The sequence below is a fragment of the Mchenga conophoros genome, linkage group LG18, assembly GCF_057382185.1.
Source record: "Mchenga conophoros isolate Kocher_MC1m ecotype Shallow Benthic linkage group LG18, M_conophoros_male_GT1.1, whole genome shotgun sequence".
Classification (NCBI taxonomy): domain Eukaryota; kingdom Metazoa; phylum Chordata; class Actinopteri; order Cichliformes; family Cichlidae; genus Mchenga; species Mchenga conophoros.
The window spans coordinates 30595825-30616588 of record NC_140543.1 but is presented as its reverse complement, the minus strand read 5'-3'; the positions used below and the strand labels follow the sequence as shown (position 1 = coordinate 30616588).

The following is a 20764-nucleotide window of genomic DNA, read 5'->3' as shown; positions in this document are numbered from 1 at the left end:
GCTCCAATCTGAGCTTCTTAATGGAGACAGAAGGAGGACGGAAAGAGAGTTAGTGTGCAGCCACTAGCTCATAAGACCACGCTGGCCCCTGAAAACCCCATTAAAGCAATTAGTAAAGTAAGATAAATGACTGTAGGACAGTGGTGGGCTGCATGGGGAGCAAAGTTAGAGTGTGTGTGTGTCCTAGCTGAAGCCGTTCCTCTCTCTTTCTCTCTCTCCCCAGTGTAAAGCGGTATAATTGTGCCCCTTGGTGTCCGACTGGCATTTAGATGTTTTAGATGGGGGGTGGTACTGTTCGATGCGAAAATGTCACAGTGGCTGTGTAAGCTAAGCCCCTAAGTTAGTGTTTCAGGATGGACAATTATTAGGCACATCCAGCTGGTAACAAAGTTGTCCTGTAGGTGGAGGGAAAAAGGCCAACATGAGAAGGTGGGGCCTGATAAAAAGATTGTGTAGGGCAGCGGTCCCCAACCCTTTTTGCGCCACGGACCGGTTTATGTCCGACAATATTTTCACGGACCGGCCTTTAAGGTGTCGCGGAAAAATACAACAAAATAAAACTGGTACTAAAAAAAAAAGATTTACTCATAACACATGGGAAAAGACCCATGGAAACTGAGTTAACGATAAAAAAAAAAGCTAAAACCCCTGAAAACCATGAATTTCACACCCGAGCCTCAACTCTCTCGGCCTGGTACCAAACGACTCATGGCCCGGGGGTTGGGGACCGCTGGTTTAGGGAGCCATATAAGTGTGATAAAGAAAAAGGAGAGATGGGGGGGGGGGATTTAACTCTCCTCAGATACTACTTAAGCGTTCATCCCAAACCAGACAGATTTGTCTTGTTGTTCCCCTGTAGCTGGTCTAATTCCTCTCCTCATCCCTGCTTCTCTTTTCAACTGGCTTCAAAGATGTTGGTAGGTACATAAATTATGAGCAACGGTAAAATATTCAGAGTGCTGTGTCTTTGTTGAGCTTACAGTGCTGCTAAATAGGAACGCTACTCAGCTGCCATCAAGGTAAAATTGTTTATTCAAACTGCGGGCCAAATCAAAATCTCAAGGATGTTGAAAGCTCAAGGCCAAGTCATGAGGTAAACATCTAAAGGCTAAGAGTTCTCTCGGGCTTTCTTGACATTGTTGCTTTAATCGCACTGAAACACCTTGTGGCCTTTTTATTTCTGCCTCGTTTATTGCCCGTTGCTGGGAGCTTTGCCAGTCAGGCTCCCCTCGAAAAATAAAAAATAACAAACGCTATCTTCAGGTGCAAATGAGGACGCATAAGCACCTTTACCTAATAAAAGCTTGGCTGTTTGAATCCAAAATGGATTCAAAAACAAAACAAAATACAAAGACTTGCATGAGATCACAATAGATCTCTCTTTTTAAACATTTTAATCTTCTCTGAACTCATGTAATCACAACCCACGCATTGTTCCTCTTCAAAAGTCCAATTGTACTCAACTAAAGTGCAAACCAAGTGTCTTGCCACGCTGGTTTTTAATCAAGGATGCGTTAGTAGTCGACTTATGTGGGCTGGACTCCATGCAGAGCAGAAAGGATTAGTCAAGTAAACAATTAGCTGATTAGGGGAGCTATTTTGGTGAACTGGCTGAAAGGGGAAACATTTGTTGGTTTTACTTTCCCAAATTTTAGGATTTTCTTATGTTTTTCTTTAACATTATTGTTAGTTGTTACTCCCCAGAAACTGAACAGATGCATAGACTGTAACTAAACGATGGAATAGCCACTATGTCGTCACCAGTTAGATTTTTAGTCCTCCTTTCTGTTTTTGTTGTTTTTGGTCATTTTGTTTTGGTTTTGTTTGTTTTTGGGTTTAGAAGGGACTATATTTGGATGAAATGCTAAGTTAGCAGATAATGCTAACAAACTTTGTTAGCAAGCTGCATGTATCCAATGCACAAATGCAAATGCAGTATTTTTTTAAATTACTGTCAAGTAAAAGACTAATAAAAATTACAGAAATTCCTTAAAAGTAAAGGGAGAAAGTGGCAGGCTGTGCTACACAGTCTATATTTTTTTCAGATTATTTTATTAAAATGTTATAAAAGGGGCACCTGGTCCAGCAGGTGACCACAGGGGCTGAGCCAGGGCCCTGTGCTGGGCATCCGTCCCCATCTTTTATTCCCCTCTTCGGACAAAAGTTTAAAATAAAAGTCCAAAATGCCACAAAAAGCACCAACAACGTGGAAAAACCAAAGCATTTTTATTTTTATCCTAAACATGTTTTTTTTTTTTTGGGGGGGGGGGGGTTATAAAGAATGACTTGACTAGTCATTACAGGAATTGTAGTTTTGGCATTTCTACAATGATCTGATTTTTTCCAGAATGTGCTACTTGGACAAAAGTAGGCATCTGAATATGTGAGTTTCCTTCCTGAGGCAGTGTAAATGCAGAATAGCAAATCAAGTGCATGGAAAATTTACAGTGAGGATACTGCAGCCAATGTTCAAGTTGCGCTTCAACTTTTGATCCCAAAACAAACTAGAGGCCAACCTTTGTTAAAAATTTGATTTATGTTTAAAGCCAACAAAAAATACAGCTTTGGGCCAAGAAAGTATCAGTTAAAAAACAGCAAATTATTCATTGCTGGAACTTTGTGCGCATCCATCTTTCTCGATGACGTCAAAGAAAGAAGCAGCAGCAGCTAGACTTTGATCAGGGACATTAATATGCACATTCTATAAATGTATGAATGATAAGCTTTTGCTTTAGACAATGTGAGATCAGAGAGAAGACTGAGAGCAACTGGAGACCGCTGTTTTCATTCAGAAGAATTTCTGTAGTCTTTCTCTGCAGACAGTTCCCCTTGTGGTCTTCTTCACTTTGGTTTTACCGCACATACTCTGTTCTGTTGCTGCAGCTGTTCCCACTGAGCTTATTCCACTTGTATAACTGGCTGTCTGAAGAAGTGCTCCAGCGTGAGACATCGCTCAATACAGTCAACATCAAGACAGTTTTGCCACTTTCCATTTTGGTTTAGCTTTACTGTGCAAATGTGTTCAGTCTTTAAAAATGTGCCATGTTCCAACTGTGGACATTTTTTCCACATCTCATTCAGCTCTGCTTTTATTTGATGAAGGTGTGAATAGCAGAAATGACATGGAATCTCCATCCATCCGTGCATCTACCACTCCGTTTTCTACCACTTATCTGTGTTCTGTTTGTGTGGGCAGCAGTTGGTAACAATGCCCAGACTTTATCTCCTCCAGCTCTTCTATGGGGATATCAAAAAGCTCCCAAGCCAGCACAGTGTCTCCTCCGGGGTCTCCTCCGGTTTGATGCATGAAGAACATCTCACCTATTACGTGTCCAGAAAGCATAAACCACCTCAAATGGTTCTTAAGCAGCTCTACTCTAAGCTTCACTCTTCTGATGAACACTGACACACTTTAGAAGGAGCTTCTTGCTGCTACTGACTCAGCCTTGGATCAAACCACGTGCCAGGTCCCAACGGAACTAAGGGGTAGGCTCAATCACCAGGTGCTTTTCTGATCCCCTCCCCCAGTGTGGGGCCCTCATCTTACTGTTCCAGGCCTGTGCCTGGTTGTAATCTTCATAGGGGTCTTTTGAATTGCATTTTTTTGTCACATAGTGTCCCTCCACCCAGAGATCATATGCAATCTGATCTTTTCAGTTCTTATTCGGACCACTTCCATATTTGGTCCTAAATCAGGTACAGCTAAAAAAAGAAAAAAAAAAAGAAAAAGTGCACTATCACACTGAAGAGTCAAATCAGAATTCATGTGGACTTAACATCGCTCACCTGATGGTCTAGCTTCAAGTGTTACAAATGTGGAGGGACACTGACAGATGGGGTTAAAAGTAACCGTCCTCCCAACATCCGGAAATTTTTGCAGAAATCTGCTTCAGTGAGGTAATTCATCTCGCACGTCAAAGACACCTGTCTCCAACTCGGTATTTACACAGAATCAGCAACCGTAATTAAAGAAATGTCTCTTTTCTTATCCTCACCATCATGCCATGTTTTCTGTATGACAGAGTGTTTTGTCTTTGGTATTCTTCATTTTTTGCTTGCAGACGAGTTTAGGTAAAAAAAAAAAAAAAAACAGAGCAGCAAACCTGATCTGAGCACTGCGATGTGAATACAGCATTTTAGATTTAAATGAGTGTGACTTTACTAGGTTAACCACACATCACCACTGACACTTATCAACCTTTAATGTATCAGTAATATTTTATAATATTGATGAACATTTTCAGCACTGTCAGTAAAGAAATCCACCCTTCAATTTTTAAAATACATTTTCATTTTTCATTATAGAAAATGAAAATATAACAAATACAGACTTTTTTATTTTCCAGAATATAAATGTAGAAGAGAAGACGGTCCAAAATATGAGGCAAAACTTTGTAAATACTTTTAATTTAAAGCTGAATCCAACTCTATAAGCCTGAATTTAAGACTTTTTCAGTTGTATTTCACTGTTGTAGCAAACCTAAAAAAGCGTCTGGACGTTTCACCTCTCATCCAAGAAGCTTCTTCAGTATGTTGGATATATATATATATATATATATATATATATATATATATATATATATATATACAGTGGGGCAAAAAAGTATTTAGTCAGCCACCGATTGTGCAAGTTCCCCCACTTAAAATGATGACAGAGGTCAGTAATTTGCACCAGAGGTACACTTCAACTGTGAGAGACAGAATGTGAAAAAAAAATCCATGAATCCACATGGTAGGATTTGTAAAGAATTTATTCGTAAATTAGGGTGGAAAATAAGTATTTGGTCACCTCAAACAAGGAAAATCTCTGGCTCTCACAGACCTGTAACATCTTCTGTAAGAAGCTTTTCTGTCCCCCACTTGTTACCTGTATGAATGGCACCTGTTTGAACTCATCATCTGTATAAAAGACACCTGTCCACAGCCTCAAACAGTCAGACTCCAAACTCCGCCATGGCCAAGACCAAAGAGCTTTCGAAGGACACCAGGAAAAGTATTGTAGACCTGCACCAGACTGGGAAGAGTGAATCTACAATAGGCAAGCAGCTTGGTGTGAAAAAATCAACTGTGGGAGCAATCATCAGAAAATGGAAGACATACAAGACCACTGATAATCTCCCTCGATCTGGGGCTCCACGCAAGATCTCATCCCGTGGGGTCAAAATGATCATGAGAACGGTGAGCAAAGATCCCAGAACCACACGGGGGGACCTGGTGAATGACCTGCAGAGAGCTGGGACCAAAGTAACAAAGGTCACCATCAGTAACACACTACAACGGCAGGGAATCAAATCCTGCAGTGCCAGACGTGTTCCGCTGCTGAAGCCAGTGCATGTCCAGGCCCGTCTGAAGTTTGCCAGAGAGCACATGGATGATACAGCAGAGGATTGGGAGAATGTCATGTGGTCAGATGAAACCAAAGTAGAACTTTTTGGTATAAACTTAACTCGTCGTGTTTGGAGGAAGAAGAACTGAGTTGCATCCCAAGAACACCATACCTACTGTGAAGCATGGGGGTGGAAACATCATGCTATGGGGCTGTTTTTCTGCCAAGGGGACAGGACGACTGATCCGTGTTAAGGACAGAATGAATGGGGCCATGTATCGTGAGATTTTGAGCCAAAACCTCCTTCCATCAGTGAGAACTTTGAAGATGAAACGAGGCTGGGTCTTCCAACATGACAATGATCCAAAACACACCGCCCGGGCAACAAAGGAGTGGCTCCGTAAGAAGCATTTGAAAGTCCTGGAGTGGCCTAGCCAGTCTCCAGACCTCAACCCCATAGAAAATCTGTGGCGGGAGTTGAAAGTCCGTGTTGCTCGGCGACAGCCCCAAAACATCACTGCTCTCGAGAAGATCTACATGGAGGAATGGGCCAAAATACCAGCTACTGTGTGTGCAAACCTGGTAAAGACCTATAGTAAACGTTTGACCTGTGTTATTGCCAACAAAGGTTATGTTACAAAGTATTGAGTTGTATTTTTGTTATTGACCAAATACTTATTTTCCACCCTAATTTACGAATAAATTCTTTACAAATCCTACCATGTGGATTCATGGATTTTTTTTTCGCATTCTGTCTCTCACAGTTGAAGTGTACCTCTGGTGCAAATTACTGACCTCTGTCATCATTTTAGGTGGGGGAACTTGCACAATCGGTGGCTGACTAAATACTTTTTTGCCCCACTGTATTAGGGGTGCAACAATACACAAAATTCACGGTTCGGTTCGGTTTGATACTTTGGTGTCACGGTTCGATATTTTTTCGATACATGCCCTTTTAATTTGTCATTTATTAAAATTATAAATATATATTTTAACTCAAAAGTACAGTTTTTAAATTTAACCCTAACCCTTGTGCGTGTTTTTTATTTTGACAGCGAATGCGCACCTGCGGACAACTTATGTGCAGCCCTGGTTATTTAGCTCGTCATATTGCAGCCACAGAAATTATTTTGTCCATGAAACCATAAAGCTGCACTTTCTTCTTGCCTTATAGTCTGATTTGTCATAACTTTTCCGTTTTGTGGTAAGCTTTTCTTTGGCTGTCACTTCTTCACCCTGACCTGTCTTATTTGGCTCAGCAGAACTAAAATATATATCTGTCTGTGAAGGTTCTCAGTCATCCAGGTCATCGTAGTCAAATATATATCCTGCTGCTTTTACACACGCACTCACATAAGCTCAGCGATTCTCTGCGCGATCAACCTCTCACATGTTTAAGCTGCGGGAGATTTCACTTGTCATGTTTGCATAGTAAGCTAACGATTAATAAGACGATGTCAGAGGAATTGGTGCGCAAATTATCATCACTCACAGATCAGTGCTGTCGCTCTCTATACACAGTTCGCGCGATTGCAAAGTGAAAGCAAAAAACAAGAGCAAATTCAAACGCAATTTCAATATGTCACATATTGACAGTGGCTCACCGATGCCAATGACATAATTACCCAGCTACATTTCCGAAAGAATGCAAAAGCATTGACATATATTTTTCCTTCCTACAATAGCCCGACGGGCAGAGCAGAGATAGATTTTGGTACCCCGACTGAAAAAAATCGCTAGCCCTGTATCTGATTGAGGAATCACTCATCTTTGGAAAAGAGAGTTTATTACAGAGAAATGTCTCTTTCCAAAATAAAAGCTATATTATCCGCTTCTTCTGGGCTATATTCTCAGCAGCATATTAAACGGCTGTCTAAATGACTCGGCTAAAGTTAGTAGCATGCTTGTTTTTTTTCTGCTTCCACTTGTCTTTGCACTAGGATGATGTCGGCGTAAATGTGCAGTCATATTCGTTGTGTTCCCACTAGTGCTTTCAGGTTAATCTCGTTGAAATGACCTTAACGCCACAACACGGCAAATCTCCGTTAACGAGCTACCGCCGATCGCCCCGTGCATGGGGCTAGACGGCCAACACATTAACGAGCTAACTGCGCTAACACACTAGTTCCCACCCATGTAATTGAGCATTGCATGGCACATCCAACATACTGTTTTACTTTAGTCCATGACTCGCTTACCTTCAGGGTCATACGTCACATGAAAACCAAAATAATTCCAAACGCCAGATCTGAATGAGGGTGGGGGAGGTCCATGTTGTAAGGAGAGCTTAACTTCTGTTCAGTGTTCAGTGCTAGGACCAATTCTGTTTACATTATACATGCTTCCCTTAGGCAGCATCATTAGAAGACATAGCATACATTTTCACTGCTATGCCGATGACACCCAGCTCTATCTGTCCATGAAGCCAGATAACACACACCAATTAGTTAAACTGCAGGAATGTCTTAAAGACATAAAGACCTGGATGGCCGCTAACTTTCTGCTTCTTAATTCAGATAAAACTGAGGTTATTGTACTCGGCCCTGAAAATCTTAGAAATATGGTATCTAACCAGATTCTTACTCTGGATGGCATTACCTTGGCCTCCAGTAACACTGTGAGGAACCTTGGAGTCATTTTTGACCAGGACATGTCCTTCAAAGCACATATTAAACAAATATGTAAGACTGCTTTCTTACATTTGCGCAACATCTCTAAAATTAGAAATATCCTGTCTCAGAGTGATGCTGAAAAACTAGTTCATGCATTTATTACTTCCAGGCTGGACTACTGTAATTCATTATTATCAGGATGTCCAAAAAACTCACTGAAAAGCCTTCAGCTAATCCAAAATGCTGCAGCAAGAGTCCTGACAGGGACTAGAAAGAGAGAGCATATTTCCCCTGTTTTGGCTTCCCTTCATTGGCTTCCTGTTAAATCCAGAATTGAATTCAAAATCCTGCTCCTCACATACAATAAATAATAATAAATTAAATAATCAGGCCCCATCTTATCTTAATGACCTTGTAGTACCATATCACCCTATTAGAGCACTTCGCTCTCGCTCTGCAGGCCTACTTGTTGTTCCTAGAGTATTTAAAAGTAGAATGGGAGGGAGAGCCTTCAGTTTTCAGGCCCCTCTTCTGTGGAACCAGCTTCCAGTTTGGATTCGGGAGACAGACACTATCTCTACTTTCAAGATTAGGCTTAAAACTTTCCTTTTTGCTAAAGCATATAGTTAGGGCTGGACCAGGTGACCCTGAATCCTCCCTTAGTTATGCTGCAATAGACGTAGGCTGCCGGGGGATTCCCATGATGCATTGAGTTTTTCCTTTCCAGTCACCTTTCTCACTCACTATGTATTAATAGACCTCTCTGCATTGAATCATATCTGTTATTAACCTCTGTCTCTCTTCCACAGCATGTCTTTTATCCTGTCTTCCTTCTCTCACCCCAACCGGTCGCAGCAGATGGCCGCCCCTCCCTGAGCCTGGTTCTGCCGGAGGTTTCTTCCTGTTAAAAGGGAGTTTTTCCTTCCCACTGTCGCCAAAGTGCTTGCTCATAGGGGGTCATATGATTGTTGGGTTTTTCTCTGTATCTATGAAGCGCCTTGAGGCGACTTTTGTTGTGATTTGGCGCTATATAAATAAAATTGAATTGAATTGAATTGAATTCTGTCTCGCTAGCTTGCCCTGCGCTCTTCCTTCTGACGATGCTGTCTGTGTTGAGCGCTCAGTGAATCTGCGTTCAACTACTCCGCCTAGGCTGCACTGTCGACCCTAGGCAGAGTAGTCGAACGCAGATTCACTGAGCGCTCAACACAGACAGCATCGTCAGAAGGAAAGTTGATAAAATAAATTACAAATTTTGTATTGTTCGATACATATGCGTACCGAACCGAAAGCACTGTATCGAACGGTTCAATATCGATACGAATATCGTTGCACCTCTAATATATATGTATATATATGTATGCATGTGTATATGTGTGTATATATGTATAAAACCAACATGAAGAAGAAGCTTCTCGGATGAGAGGTGAAACATCTTCAAGTCCAGACGCTTTTCTTTCCAAGCTCCTTAGACTACGATGACCTGCATGACTGAGAACCTTCACAGACAAACCTAGAAAAATTTACTCCACGTGCATTTTTCTAGGTAGTAATTTTCAGAGTGCACTCTATGGCAGGAGAAACATTCTGCTTAACTGGAAAGATTATATGTTCAGTGGGGGGAGATAATTATTTGATCCCATGCTGTATTTGTAATTTTAGAAATGAGCAGTCTGTTTTTTTTAATGGTAGCTTCATTTTAATAGAGACAGAATCAACCAAACATTACATAAAAATTAATTTGCATATCATTGAGTGAAATAAGTATTTGACCGTGTATAAATCAGCCAGAATTCTGGCTCCTCAAAACTGTCTGGGATCCCATGTGGCACACAGATTACAATCAATTGCAGATATCCCTTATCTGAGAAAATGACAACTATATTTGCAACATTTAGGAAAAACAAAATGACTCAATAATTCAGTTCATCCAATGATGTACATATCAATGTAGAACTTTTACATAATGTGGTTTTTTTTTCTGGATTTTTGGTTGATATTATGTTTCCTTCCATTAAAATTAAACTACCATTAAAATTAGAGACTCTTCATTTCTTTCTAAGTGAGCAAAATTCAGCCGGGGATCAAATAACTATTCCCCCACTGTCTACAGTAGAGAACATTAAATCAAAATGATCATGCAATGTGGAGAGAAATGCTCTGTGCTCTTTAATGCATGAGCTAAATCCCAGCACATGTTACACTGCTGCATGTAATCAGCATCTACTGCTAGACTTATGCTCATCAAATATCAAGTGTGGTATCTTTTACTTTGCAGTTTCAACCATCTGGCCTTCCTTTTGCATAATACAGCACACCACAAGTCACGTCTAAAGTGCCGGACTGCGTGCGCGCACACACAAAACCCAAGCCTATCAATCCCTTGTCACAAACTTTCTCTTTCTGTGGCAGGTAGCGGTGAGAAAGTTGGCAAAGACATGAGCTGCCAAATGCAAAAGCCCCTTGGCCATTCCTGTCTACCCACAATGCACCGCTCTGCCTCTGTTCTCATCGTTTTCTACTTTAAGCCAGAGACAGCTAACAGCCACAGGCGAAAAGCGCGCATACGTGCAAAAATACTTTATATGCCTTCAAATGCCCACAAATTAACGGCTCACTAAATTCCTCTTGCAGACAGCGATTATGCAACTGTGAGCACACACAGCAAGCTCTATGAACTAAAGCAGGGTACATAGAGCTGGAGTAAGAGTGATGCTCTCAAGCTAAACTCTTTGTATGAAATGTGTAAGTAAACAGAATTACAGTGGGCTTATTTGTGTGTCTATGTTAGCTGCACATGTTTGCTCATCATGGTAAACAGCTTACTTACACTGCTATTAACTGTGTGTTAATTCCACAGCCAAAAAAAAAGAAAATCATTGAATTACTTTGTTAGTTTGTGAGGTTAACTTGAATTGGATGTCCTCATTGTTTCCTCCGTTTTCTTCCCTTTCAAGGAGCTCTGCTAATCCGTCTAATAGCACGTTACATGTGGTCTGTACCTTTAACAAGAACTGAACTGCTTCTTGACTCTTAAGTCAAGTGGATTAATACTTTTACTGTTAGGAATTTTAATCCACTGAGTTTGGGGCTGAGGTGGAGTGGGCAGGACCAGAGGAGAGGAAAACAATGCACAGGTTCACTGGGTCACAGAAATCTGAGCTCTGAGTCAAAACCAGAACTCTATTGTGTGGATGTACCTGTTCAACTGCTCGGTAACGCACACATGGCAGGAATTCAGTGCGTTTAGACATGTGGAAAAGAAATAGTAAAAACTTATATGTGATTACTCATGAAAGTGACCACTTTCATGAGTAAATCATATAAAGGCTTACATGATTTACTCATGAAAGTGGCCACTTTCTCATTACTTTCATACATTGTTTTAGTAAGTATCCAAAACATACAAGTTTCATTATATAATTTTTCAAGGGATCTTATATCTGTTTTCACTTTTATATGCTTTTCATACAAGTTTCACACAAGACAGATACAAACTTTATAAGATTTATATATATCTTTTCCATATGGGCATGGTCAAGATGACCTCATAAAGTTCAAACTGAGGACCAGAATGGGGAAGAGAGATGATTTTGGAGATTTTGTGCCATACAGGCTGATCTGAGAATTTCAGAAACTGCTGACAGTTTACAGAGAAATGTCTGAAAACCAGAAAATATCCAGCGGCTGTTCGCCTGGTGAAATCACCTTGTTGATGCCAGAGGTCGGAGGAGAATGTTCAGACTGCTTCGAGGTGAAAAAAATGCAACAATACCTCAAATGTCCACTTGTTACAACCAAAGTATGTGAAAAAGAAAGAAAAAAAATCTCAGAACTGGATTAAAGCTGGGTGTTTGTAATCTATTTAATAAGCTGTCTAGGTGCTGATGGAAAAATCTTGATTTCTAATTCTAAAGAATTCTTCTTATCAAAAATGAAGCAGCTGATGTTAAAACTGATGGTAGATCTTCCAATAGAATCACCAGAAAGCTCAACTTGGTCCACCATAGGCTGCAGGGGGCGATGTTTTGCAGGAAGTTTATTCAGTATGGATGCACATATACAAGGTAACTGCACTGCACAGCAGAAGCGAGACTGCTCCTATTTATACTATGATGCTGTGGCCTGGAGTCTTCCTTCGGCTGGAAATAGGACTAGATAGAAGACTTTCTCATGTGCCAACACTTTGCCCAGGGTGGTGGTGACGGTAGTGGTAGTGGGAGCACATACAAATTCCTGTCCTCCCTCCTCAGCCCTTAAATATTCTGCTTTCCCTTTTTCTCCGTGCCTCCTTACATAAGAAGTAAAATAAAATAAATATTTGATCCACTTTGAAACCGCTTCTTATGAATATCTAACTCTGCTGCGAACTTTGAAGAGAACTATATTTGGTAACTTAATGAGTTAGCCGGTGCTAAACAAATCTTAATTAATCCTTAATAAACAAATGAAAAGAGCAGCAGTGGGATGGGGAGGGGGAGGACAGGCCCATTATTATCACAAGGCTGCTATGCAAAAACACCGATAACAGAACCGGCAGAATTAACACACTGTAGGGCCGATTGTTTTCAAAAAGCTATTAATCCTCAGGGTTTTTTTTTCTCATGACATTATATCAATCAGAAGTGGAGTGAGAGTTTGAAACTAAGCATGTTAAAAGTGGATTTTGCCAAACGCAGAAGCAACATGATCAAGTAAAAGTACAACGGGGGTAATATTTCAATATTTGTCATAAGGACATGCTTGTGTGTGAAGAGAGGGAAATGGACCGGGTTTAATTAGCCATACGGAGAAAATAACGGTATACCTTTAATTACCTGCAGCTTAAACTGTTTTTAATTTGGATTCATACGAGTTGTAGGTCAGACCTGAGAAAATCTGTTTTCTGCTGCGCTGCCAATTAGAGAGAATAATTCCACTGAGCACCATGATACACATTAATTATCCAGTGACTGAGAAGCTGCAGAAACACCACAATTTGCCTAAAAGAAAGAAAATATCGAGTTGGATAACAGTTATAATGCCAAGGTGATGCATTTTCTTTTCATTTATTTTTGTATCCCCTAGAAACGAAGCAGAAATGTAGCCAGGTGAGGAAAATCTGGCTATATTTCTGCTTCTTTTCACTGCTTCTGTTTTTGTATCCTTGAACGCATTGTCATGTTTTCTTCTCTGAATAGGCGGGAAGTGCAACAACATGTGAACTCTGCTGCAGCGATGTAGCGGCTTGTAAAAACACAGCAGGAGGTCATGTTGCCACCGTAATGGAAACGAAGGTTATAGCTGTAATGTACTCCAGTTCAGGACTAAACAGAGCAAAAGCATGCAGTCGTGGTCTCTAACAAGATAAGCTGTTAGCTTCATTGTGTTTTCATACGTGAATGTAATTGTGTGTCAGCTCAGTGAGACTGCCATCTTGGATTTGTCAAGGCAAATGCATTAGAGATCTCGCTCACCTAATGCGAATGAGCACAGGGCGATAAAAATTTGGCATTCTCACAACACCCTGATTCAGTGGGTATTTACTATGATGACATGCGGCCAGCTGCAAAGCATCTGATTTGCATGTGCCGCTGATGTGATGTGGGCTGTCCCTGAGGACTGCTAAAGGAATGAAAACATAGCACATTTACATTAACCATCATAGTACATTTCTTTTTATCCAAAGCACAATCGTTTGTGTATAACAATCTCATATTTTGAATCCTTTCTTTTTTGCATGACTTTAAACGTTATTATTTTGCTCATAAGAAAGACAAGAAACATGTAAACTGGACACTTTTGTCAATATCTATTTTTACAGCTATCAGCTATAAAACACAGTAACATATTGCAATTAAAAGTTTTCTGAAATTGTGTGTTTAAAATGTGAAAATTAAGTATAATCTCATTCAAATTTTAAAAAATATTGTGTAATATAATGGCGGTTAGCACTGTTGCCACTTGGATATGATAGAACTGACGTAACAAGTCAGATTGTGAAATTTTTTCCCTCCTGGATATTCCTTGATCCACTCCGAGAGGTTTTACTGCAAAGAGGAAGTGTTTAAGAATCACAGCCACAAACTAGCACAGTACATAAGCTACAGCGCAGCATCGCCGAGTGCTGAGTATCATAGTGTGTAAAAAGTCACTCTGCTGACTCAGTAACCTCCTCTGGCATTAACAGCACAAAAACTGTGTACCATACATGAACCATACCATACCATACCATATATGAACACTGACTTGTTCTGGATTTGGTCCCAGGATTTGTCTTTTTTGTTTTAGGATTTGTTGTGAATATATTTGAATTTGGGGGCCTGTCTGGGTTCAATTTACTCCAGTGATTGAAGTTTTGGATTTAATAATCTCATAGTGACTTTTGTTCCTTTTGAGTCTTTGCTTTCTGTCTTTACTACATTGGAGGGTTTTTCCTTTGAGTTTCTGTTTTGGGATCCTGTGTTTTTGGGTTATGTCGATTTTATTTTTGTCACAATGTGTTGTTTGGGGACAATTTTTCTGCAAAAACAAAACTTTTGATTTGGATCCGAAAATGCCTGAATTTTGTATAGTTTTTTCACAACTTTCTGGGGAATTAAGGCCTTTACGCTTGACGTTGTTTGATTTTGTTGACATATTAGAATCCCGATATACTGTAAGTCATGACACCTGTGATGGCCAAACCCATGGCCACACTCTAAAAGTTGGTAACTCTTATGTATGTATGAATGAAATTATATGTATTTTCAGAGCCAAGTAGTTACAGTATGAGGGATCCTGAGGAAGTTCTAGACCAGCATATTGAATAAGTCTTGTGTCTTTAAAGAGAGCATAGTGTAAATCAATCCAATCAATCAATCAATCCCTTGTTAAAAAATGCTATCAGTAGAAAAAATATTACGCTTCCCATAGTAGAGTGCTAAGTTTATAAGCTAGCACTGCTACACACTGCACACTGGCACAAAACCTTGTGTGGCCTTCTTGCTGTTGTAGATCCATGACTGCTGAATGCACATTCACAACTTGATATTTCAGAACCGACTGGATTGTCAGATGCTACCAAGCTGTAAGCAAAAGACAGCTAATCAATACCCTGAGCTACTTTCACTTGATCTGTCATTCAATAAGACAATATGTCAGCTTTCTCAAATAGGCCATGTCTCACAGTAGAATCAAACTCTTTCAGACTTCACACTGTGCTTTCCCCAGTAGCAGATGTGGTGACAGCAAAGAGATGATGAACGATACAAGGACAAAAGCTGACAGATGTGATAAATACAACGTCGAATGGCTAATCAATCTCACGCGGGGAGAAGGAAACGAAGGAAAAACAGCAGCAGGGATCTCCTGGTGTGAGTCAGCAGAGGCAAAAGAGTTTGATTGGCAGTGTGTAAACGCATGTGTTTGTGGGCTGTTGGGGTTTTTTTTGCAGACTGCATGTCCGTGTGTGAGAGTGTGGGTGAAGCTTTTTCTCATGCCTGACCCTGTCTTTATGAACCAAACAGGAAGTTTGGGCACCCACACTGTTTCATAAAATATGTGGGTTTTTTAGTGCCTGGTAACAAACACTGGCATCGGCCCAAACGTAGTGAAAAATGGCACAATGCAAAAACAAGTTTGAAAGGAAGTGACAAATGACTGGCTTAAGGAATAACGAACCTTCACCGTGGTGCAGTCGGATGAAGAGGAGTGAGTGAGCAACTATTTGTTTGTCTTCACTTTCTTCGGACAGCTGACACGTCCTTCTCTTCTGCCTTTTTCTTTCACACCTTCTCATCAGAAGGCTATTACCATGCCCTAGATGATGTGGAAGTTTGTGTGTAGGTGTGTGTACACGACCTACATGTGTGTGACCGTCCAAGTCTACGTGACCTACTTAGATCAGGAATGGATCTCGGGACGTTGTAGTAACTCACAGAAATCACTGAGTGAAAAACATGAACAATCCATTATCTTAGCCTGCTTTCAGCATTTTTAACAGCTATCTTTGGCTTCTTCACATTTCCTCTGTTCAGCTCCATGCAGAGTAAACATCCCCACTTTGGATGTTTACAGTTGAGTTGATATACACTTGTCATAGGCATGAATGTTATGGTAATTTGGGGGCTTTTAATGATTTCTTTGAAGACTTTTTTTAAGGATTTTTTTCTAATCCACACAGTGAAAATTATACATACAGCTTCAATATACTGTACACCAGTGGTCGCCAACCTTTTTTGCACCTCGGACCAGTTTATGTCCGACAATATTTTCACGGACCTTTAAGGTGTCATGGAGACCGGCCCACCAGGTATTATAGGAAAAGCCATAAAGCCTTTAAATGAAAACAAACGCTGTTGTGACAGTGATGTACACTATCTTGTTGGTATTTATCTATGATTTCTATACATTTTACATCTGATGACCACTTTGGTTGTAAGATTCAGATAATTATTTATTAAAAGCTAGACATTTTAAATGAGAATAAGAAAGAAAAGTATTTCTTTGCCCCCCTTTCCCTGTTAATGCCCTACCTGGCCCCCTGGCATAACTTTACTAGACCCGCCCCTGCACAGTTACCAGCTGTCAGCTAAGTAAAAAAAGGATCCTGGTGTTATTTGTCTCTCAGAAACAGTTCATAACTTCCCTTCAACTCATTCACGTCACCTAAAAGGTAAACCTGTTTCTCCATCACCTGTTCAGCTCTGATGATTCAGTAAGGACATCTCCTGGTTTCATCTTCATGTTTCCCTTTCACCACATATCCAAACCGACATCATGACCAGCAGCTTTACAGCTGTGGCTCCAACAAACATCAGCTGATACTAGAAATTAATATTAAGCTTGTAGCTTCCCATTGCCAGTGTGTGAATATGTGTGTGAATGGGTGAATGACTGAATGTAGTGTAAAGCGCTTTGGGGTCCTTAGGGACTAAGTAAAGCGCTATAGAAATGCAGGCCATTTACCATTTACTATTTAAATGAATTCTAACAACAGCTTACTAAGCTTAAATGTGCTGCTGTTTTTTAGCGCAACATCAGCTGGTTTCGTCTTTCTGGCGCAAAGTGAACGATAAACAAAAGAGAAAAGCCGATCAGCCGATCATTGATCAGTTTCATGATTGACAAGAGAGGGAGGGGGAGGGAATGAGAGAAGAAGAGGCAGCTGACAGCGTAAAGACACAGAATAGCTTCAGCTTTGTGTCTTTTTTTTCATTCTAGCTGAAGTACGGGACAAATTGCATTCCTTTTCATCTCAATACCATTTTCTTCTGTTTGTCTTTTTTTTTTTTTTTTTTTTTTTTTTTTTTTTTAACTTTACCAAACTGACCATCCCAGCCTTGCCGTAATGGTCCATTTGATTCACCTTTTATTGTTTATTTTATTTTCACTTACTGACTGTTTATCTGTGATAAGATTGCTTTCAGAGCTATTGCCCAAGCAAGGGGGCGGGGTCTCCATCCAACCTCCTCGGCCGTAATTGGTCAAGCCCAGAGTTGATCATGACACATTAGCCAATCCCCACGTTTCATTGTTTATACCATTACAAAAAAACAAACAAAAAAACATCCGCCCATAAAATTGAAAACTCACCATCAGCCCACCGGGCAAATGGCCAATCCAGCTATGCCGGTGCCGAACAACTCACGGACCGGTACGTGGCCCAGAGGTTGGTTGCTGCTGCTGTACAAAGAATATATACATACAACCCAAATAATATTTGGTTAAATGTACCCTAAAACATTGCACCGTGACTAGACCCTTTGGCAGTCATCTAATTACATAACATAATTTTGACTGGATAGTTGACGACCCTTCTTCAGAATTGGTACAGTCTATTTGAATTGGTTGGTTTCCTTGTACAGACCCACATTTTAAGCAGAATCCACAAACTTTCAGTAGAGTTGAGTTTGGGGCTTTGGGAAGACCAAGCTTAATGTTAGCCTGCTTTCTTTTTATCTTTTAAGCATCGATTTGTGTAAACTTGTGTGAACTTCAGAATCTTCAGTTCTTCTTCTTAGATCATCACTGAGTCCCCTGAACTTTTCCATTGTTCTGGCTATTTGTTAATCGGCAAAGAAAAATTAACAGTTGTAGTTAATCATGATCACTAACGAGAAGTTAATAGGTCTTGGCCTTGTCAAGTTAAAAGACATTGAAGAACAGCGCCACTTATTAAAATATTTAAATGAGTGTATGTCTATATTTGAGGCTGTATGCATAATTTTGACCCTGCATGGATTAGAAATATCCCAACATGAATTCAAACGTGTAAATGGGCTGAGTCATATAGTGCTTTTCTACTTAGCACTCTACTGCTTTATACATCTTGTTGTATGAACTTGCCATCAAGAGCATTATAACTAATAGAAAGGGTTTTTTTCCTTCAACTCTTCTGTTTCTTGTCTCATTCTTTAGGATCCCAACACTCCTGTGTTGATGCATATGCTGTATGTAACATAATGTACTATAAGCTGCAATAATGAGCATCGAATCTGAAATGCACCAAGTGTTTGTTTTGACAGTTCAAAGCAGATTAGATCTGAAGAATTAACTTTGTTTAGTGTAGTATTTACCCAGCTTTTGTTGCACGATTCCAAATAAATCCAGTGCTATTGGCCTTTTCAACAGTTGGGGAAACAATAAATCCAAACAAAGCCTCTATGTGTAGAACTTTGTGGCACCGTGCTTCCCTCAAGACATTTCATTTCTTACCTTAGTCAAAATTATGATATAGATATTCACGGGTCTGACCAGTTCTTTGAAACCTGCTTATTAAGGTATTATCACATTTATCTTTGGTTATGGGTTGGTTGATTACATACAGTGGCCCTGAAAGGTCAAATGCACTGCAAGTTTAAAAAAAGGGCAGTAAATAGAAAAAGACTGCAAAATCTCACAAAAAACCCCCAACAAAAGCAAAACAAAACTCACAAACCACAAAGGAAGTGTTTTTGGAGAGACAATAACGCAGTAGCTACCAGTAAATGGCTAATAACATCTGTCACTTCTGCATCTGTTCTATCATGTCTCCCTAAAAAAAACTTGTTTTGTGAATATCTTGGTCCACTTTCATTGTATCTCTGTATCATTGTATATAACTCTGGTTATATTTTTTCTATTTCCATATGTTTTATTCAAATTCATTGTCTTTTGCAGTATTTTTTTTCTTTACCACAAGCTCATGTATTAAAAGCCTGATAATTATAACACAACATTACATGACTTACTGTTATATATACAACTAAATCAGTACAATTTAAAATTAGCATACCTGAGTTAAGTGTATTCAAAAAAGGGATTGTAAATAAAAAATCATTAAAGTCTTTAGCCTTCATTAATGCATAACCAACACAAAATACAGTCCAGCTGTGTTGCCCAATCTTGACTGTACTGTAAAAAAAATCTGCTGGATGCTTAGTCACACATAGAATTTCCAACAAAGCTGCTCAGACTTTGACAAAATGTGGGCGAATGATGCGTCCTACTGCATTAGGGTATTTTCAAAAATAATACTGAGCATCTGTAGCCCAAGGCTCTCTCCTAACAGATCAAAATGTGGTGACATATTTGTGACACATTAGCTCAGATGGGCATTCCATCATTTGTGTTTACTGTTTACCGTCAGCTTGTTTCGCCCCGAAAGGATGGGGAATTATCCTCACTACATTCTGGTGATCATATTTCATTAATTGTGACAGCCCTCCATTTACGTCGCACGCACACTCGCAAGAACGCTCACACGCACATTCACACACACGGACTTCTAACCTGTTCCTTGACTGAGGCGAGGATGGCGGAGGTGGTTTCAGACTCGGAGCCGTCTCCGTTGGAGGCATTGAGGACGGGGCTCAACATGGTAGCAGCGCTGGCAGTGTCAGACGCCACCTCAGGCACTGGCATACCTCCTGGAAAACAAGGGAACATGCAAGTCTTTTACTATTAGACACTGACATCCCAACATTTAGAGTGGGACATAATTTTTACACTCGTCATGCACACATGAGTGGAGGTTGGATGTGGAGCTGTGTAACAAATCCATTTGGAAAAAAATCTATTTGGTCACTGACAAAACCTGCTAAAAGACTACTGCTCCGCTCTTTATTTGCATTTTCTTTCTGACTTTTTCAGATTCAGGTCATAGGTAGCTAGAGCTTATTGTAGCATGCATTTAAAAAAGGGCAGTGACGCATCAAGGACAGGTGCACGGGAGCAAAACAAATGTAGGCCAGCGAGAAGAGGGAGCATACTCTACAGAGATAATGCAGAATCAAATTTTGTAGACACACATTTTTAAAAATTGTGTGTTTACAACGCATTGTGTTCAGCGTCCTGCTTGGTTGTAGACAATTTTCAATCAATCTGGTGCTGTGTCTCCTGTACAGCACAGAATGCGTTCAGCTTGTCAAATTTACATAAATCTTCGCTAGCAGAAGACAGCAAACACAACAGTGTCAATGTCAAAGGATTATAAGGCGCATTAAGCAAAACAAAACAGTCAGGTAAGTCAAACTCAATCTTCTTGCTTCCTCTACTTCTGCACCATTGATTCTCTCGCAGCTGTTCTATTTCCATGTTCTGGACCTGAAAACAGGTTTTGATCTTTGGTTTCATTCTATAATACTGGACTTATTTTTCTAAGAAGGTTTGAACTTTGAGAGTGTTTAAACAAGAGAGAAAAGTGTAAAAATGTTCATGCCTGTCTGAGAAAAGTGTATAAATAATAATGGATACTTTATTGATCCCCATGGGGAAATTACTTGTTTTTCTCTGCATTTGACCCATTCACTCAGTGAAGCAGTGGGCAGCCCACTAAGCAGGCGCCCGGGGAGCAGTGTGTAGGGACGGTACCTTGCTCAGGGGT

The 20764-nt window shown here is 40.1% G+C and overlaps 1 protein-coding gene across 8 annotated transcripts in view; it reads right to left on the bottom strand.

Moving 5' to 3' along the window:
- The window catches only part of ctnnd2b (catenin (cadherin-associated protein), delta 2b), a 244366-nt gene that overhangs the window by 177337 nt on the left and 46265 nt on the right, over nucleotides 1–20764 (bottom strand). For all 8 annotated transcript variants that reach the window (XM_085255835.1, XM_085255837.1, XM_085255839.1 and 5 more), the window contains exon 2: nucleotides 19672–19808. In XM_085255835.1, coding sequence (XP_085111961.1) covers nucleotides 19672–19803 — 132 coding nt within the window. In that variant the 5' untranslated portion in view covers nucleotides 19804–19808. The remainder of the gene's footprint in view (nucleotides 1–19671; nucleotides 19809–20764) is intronic.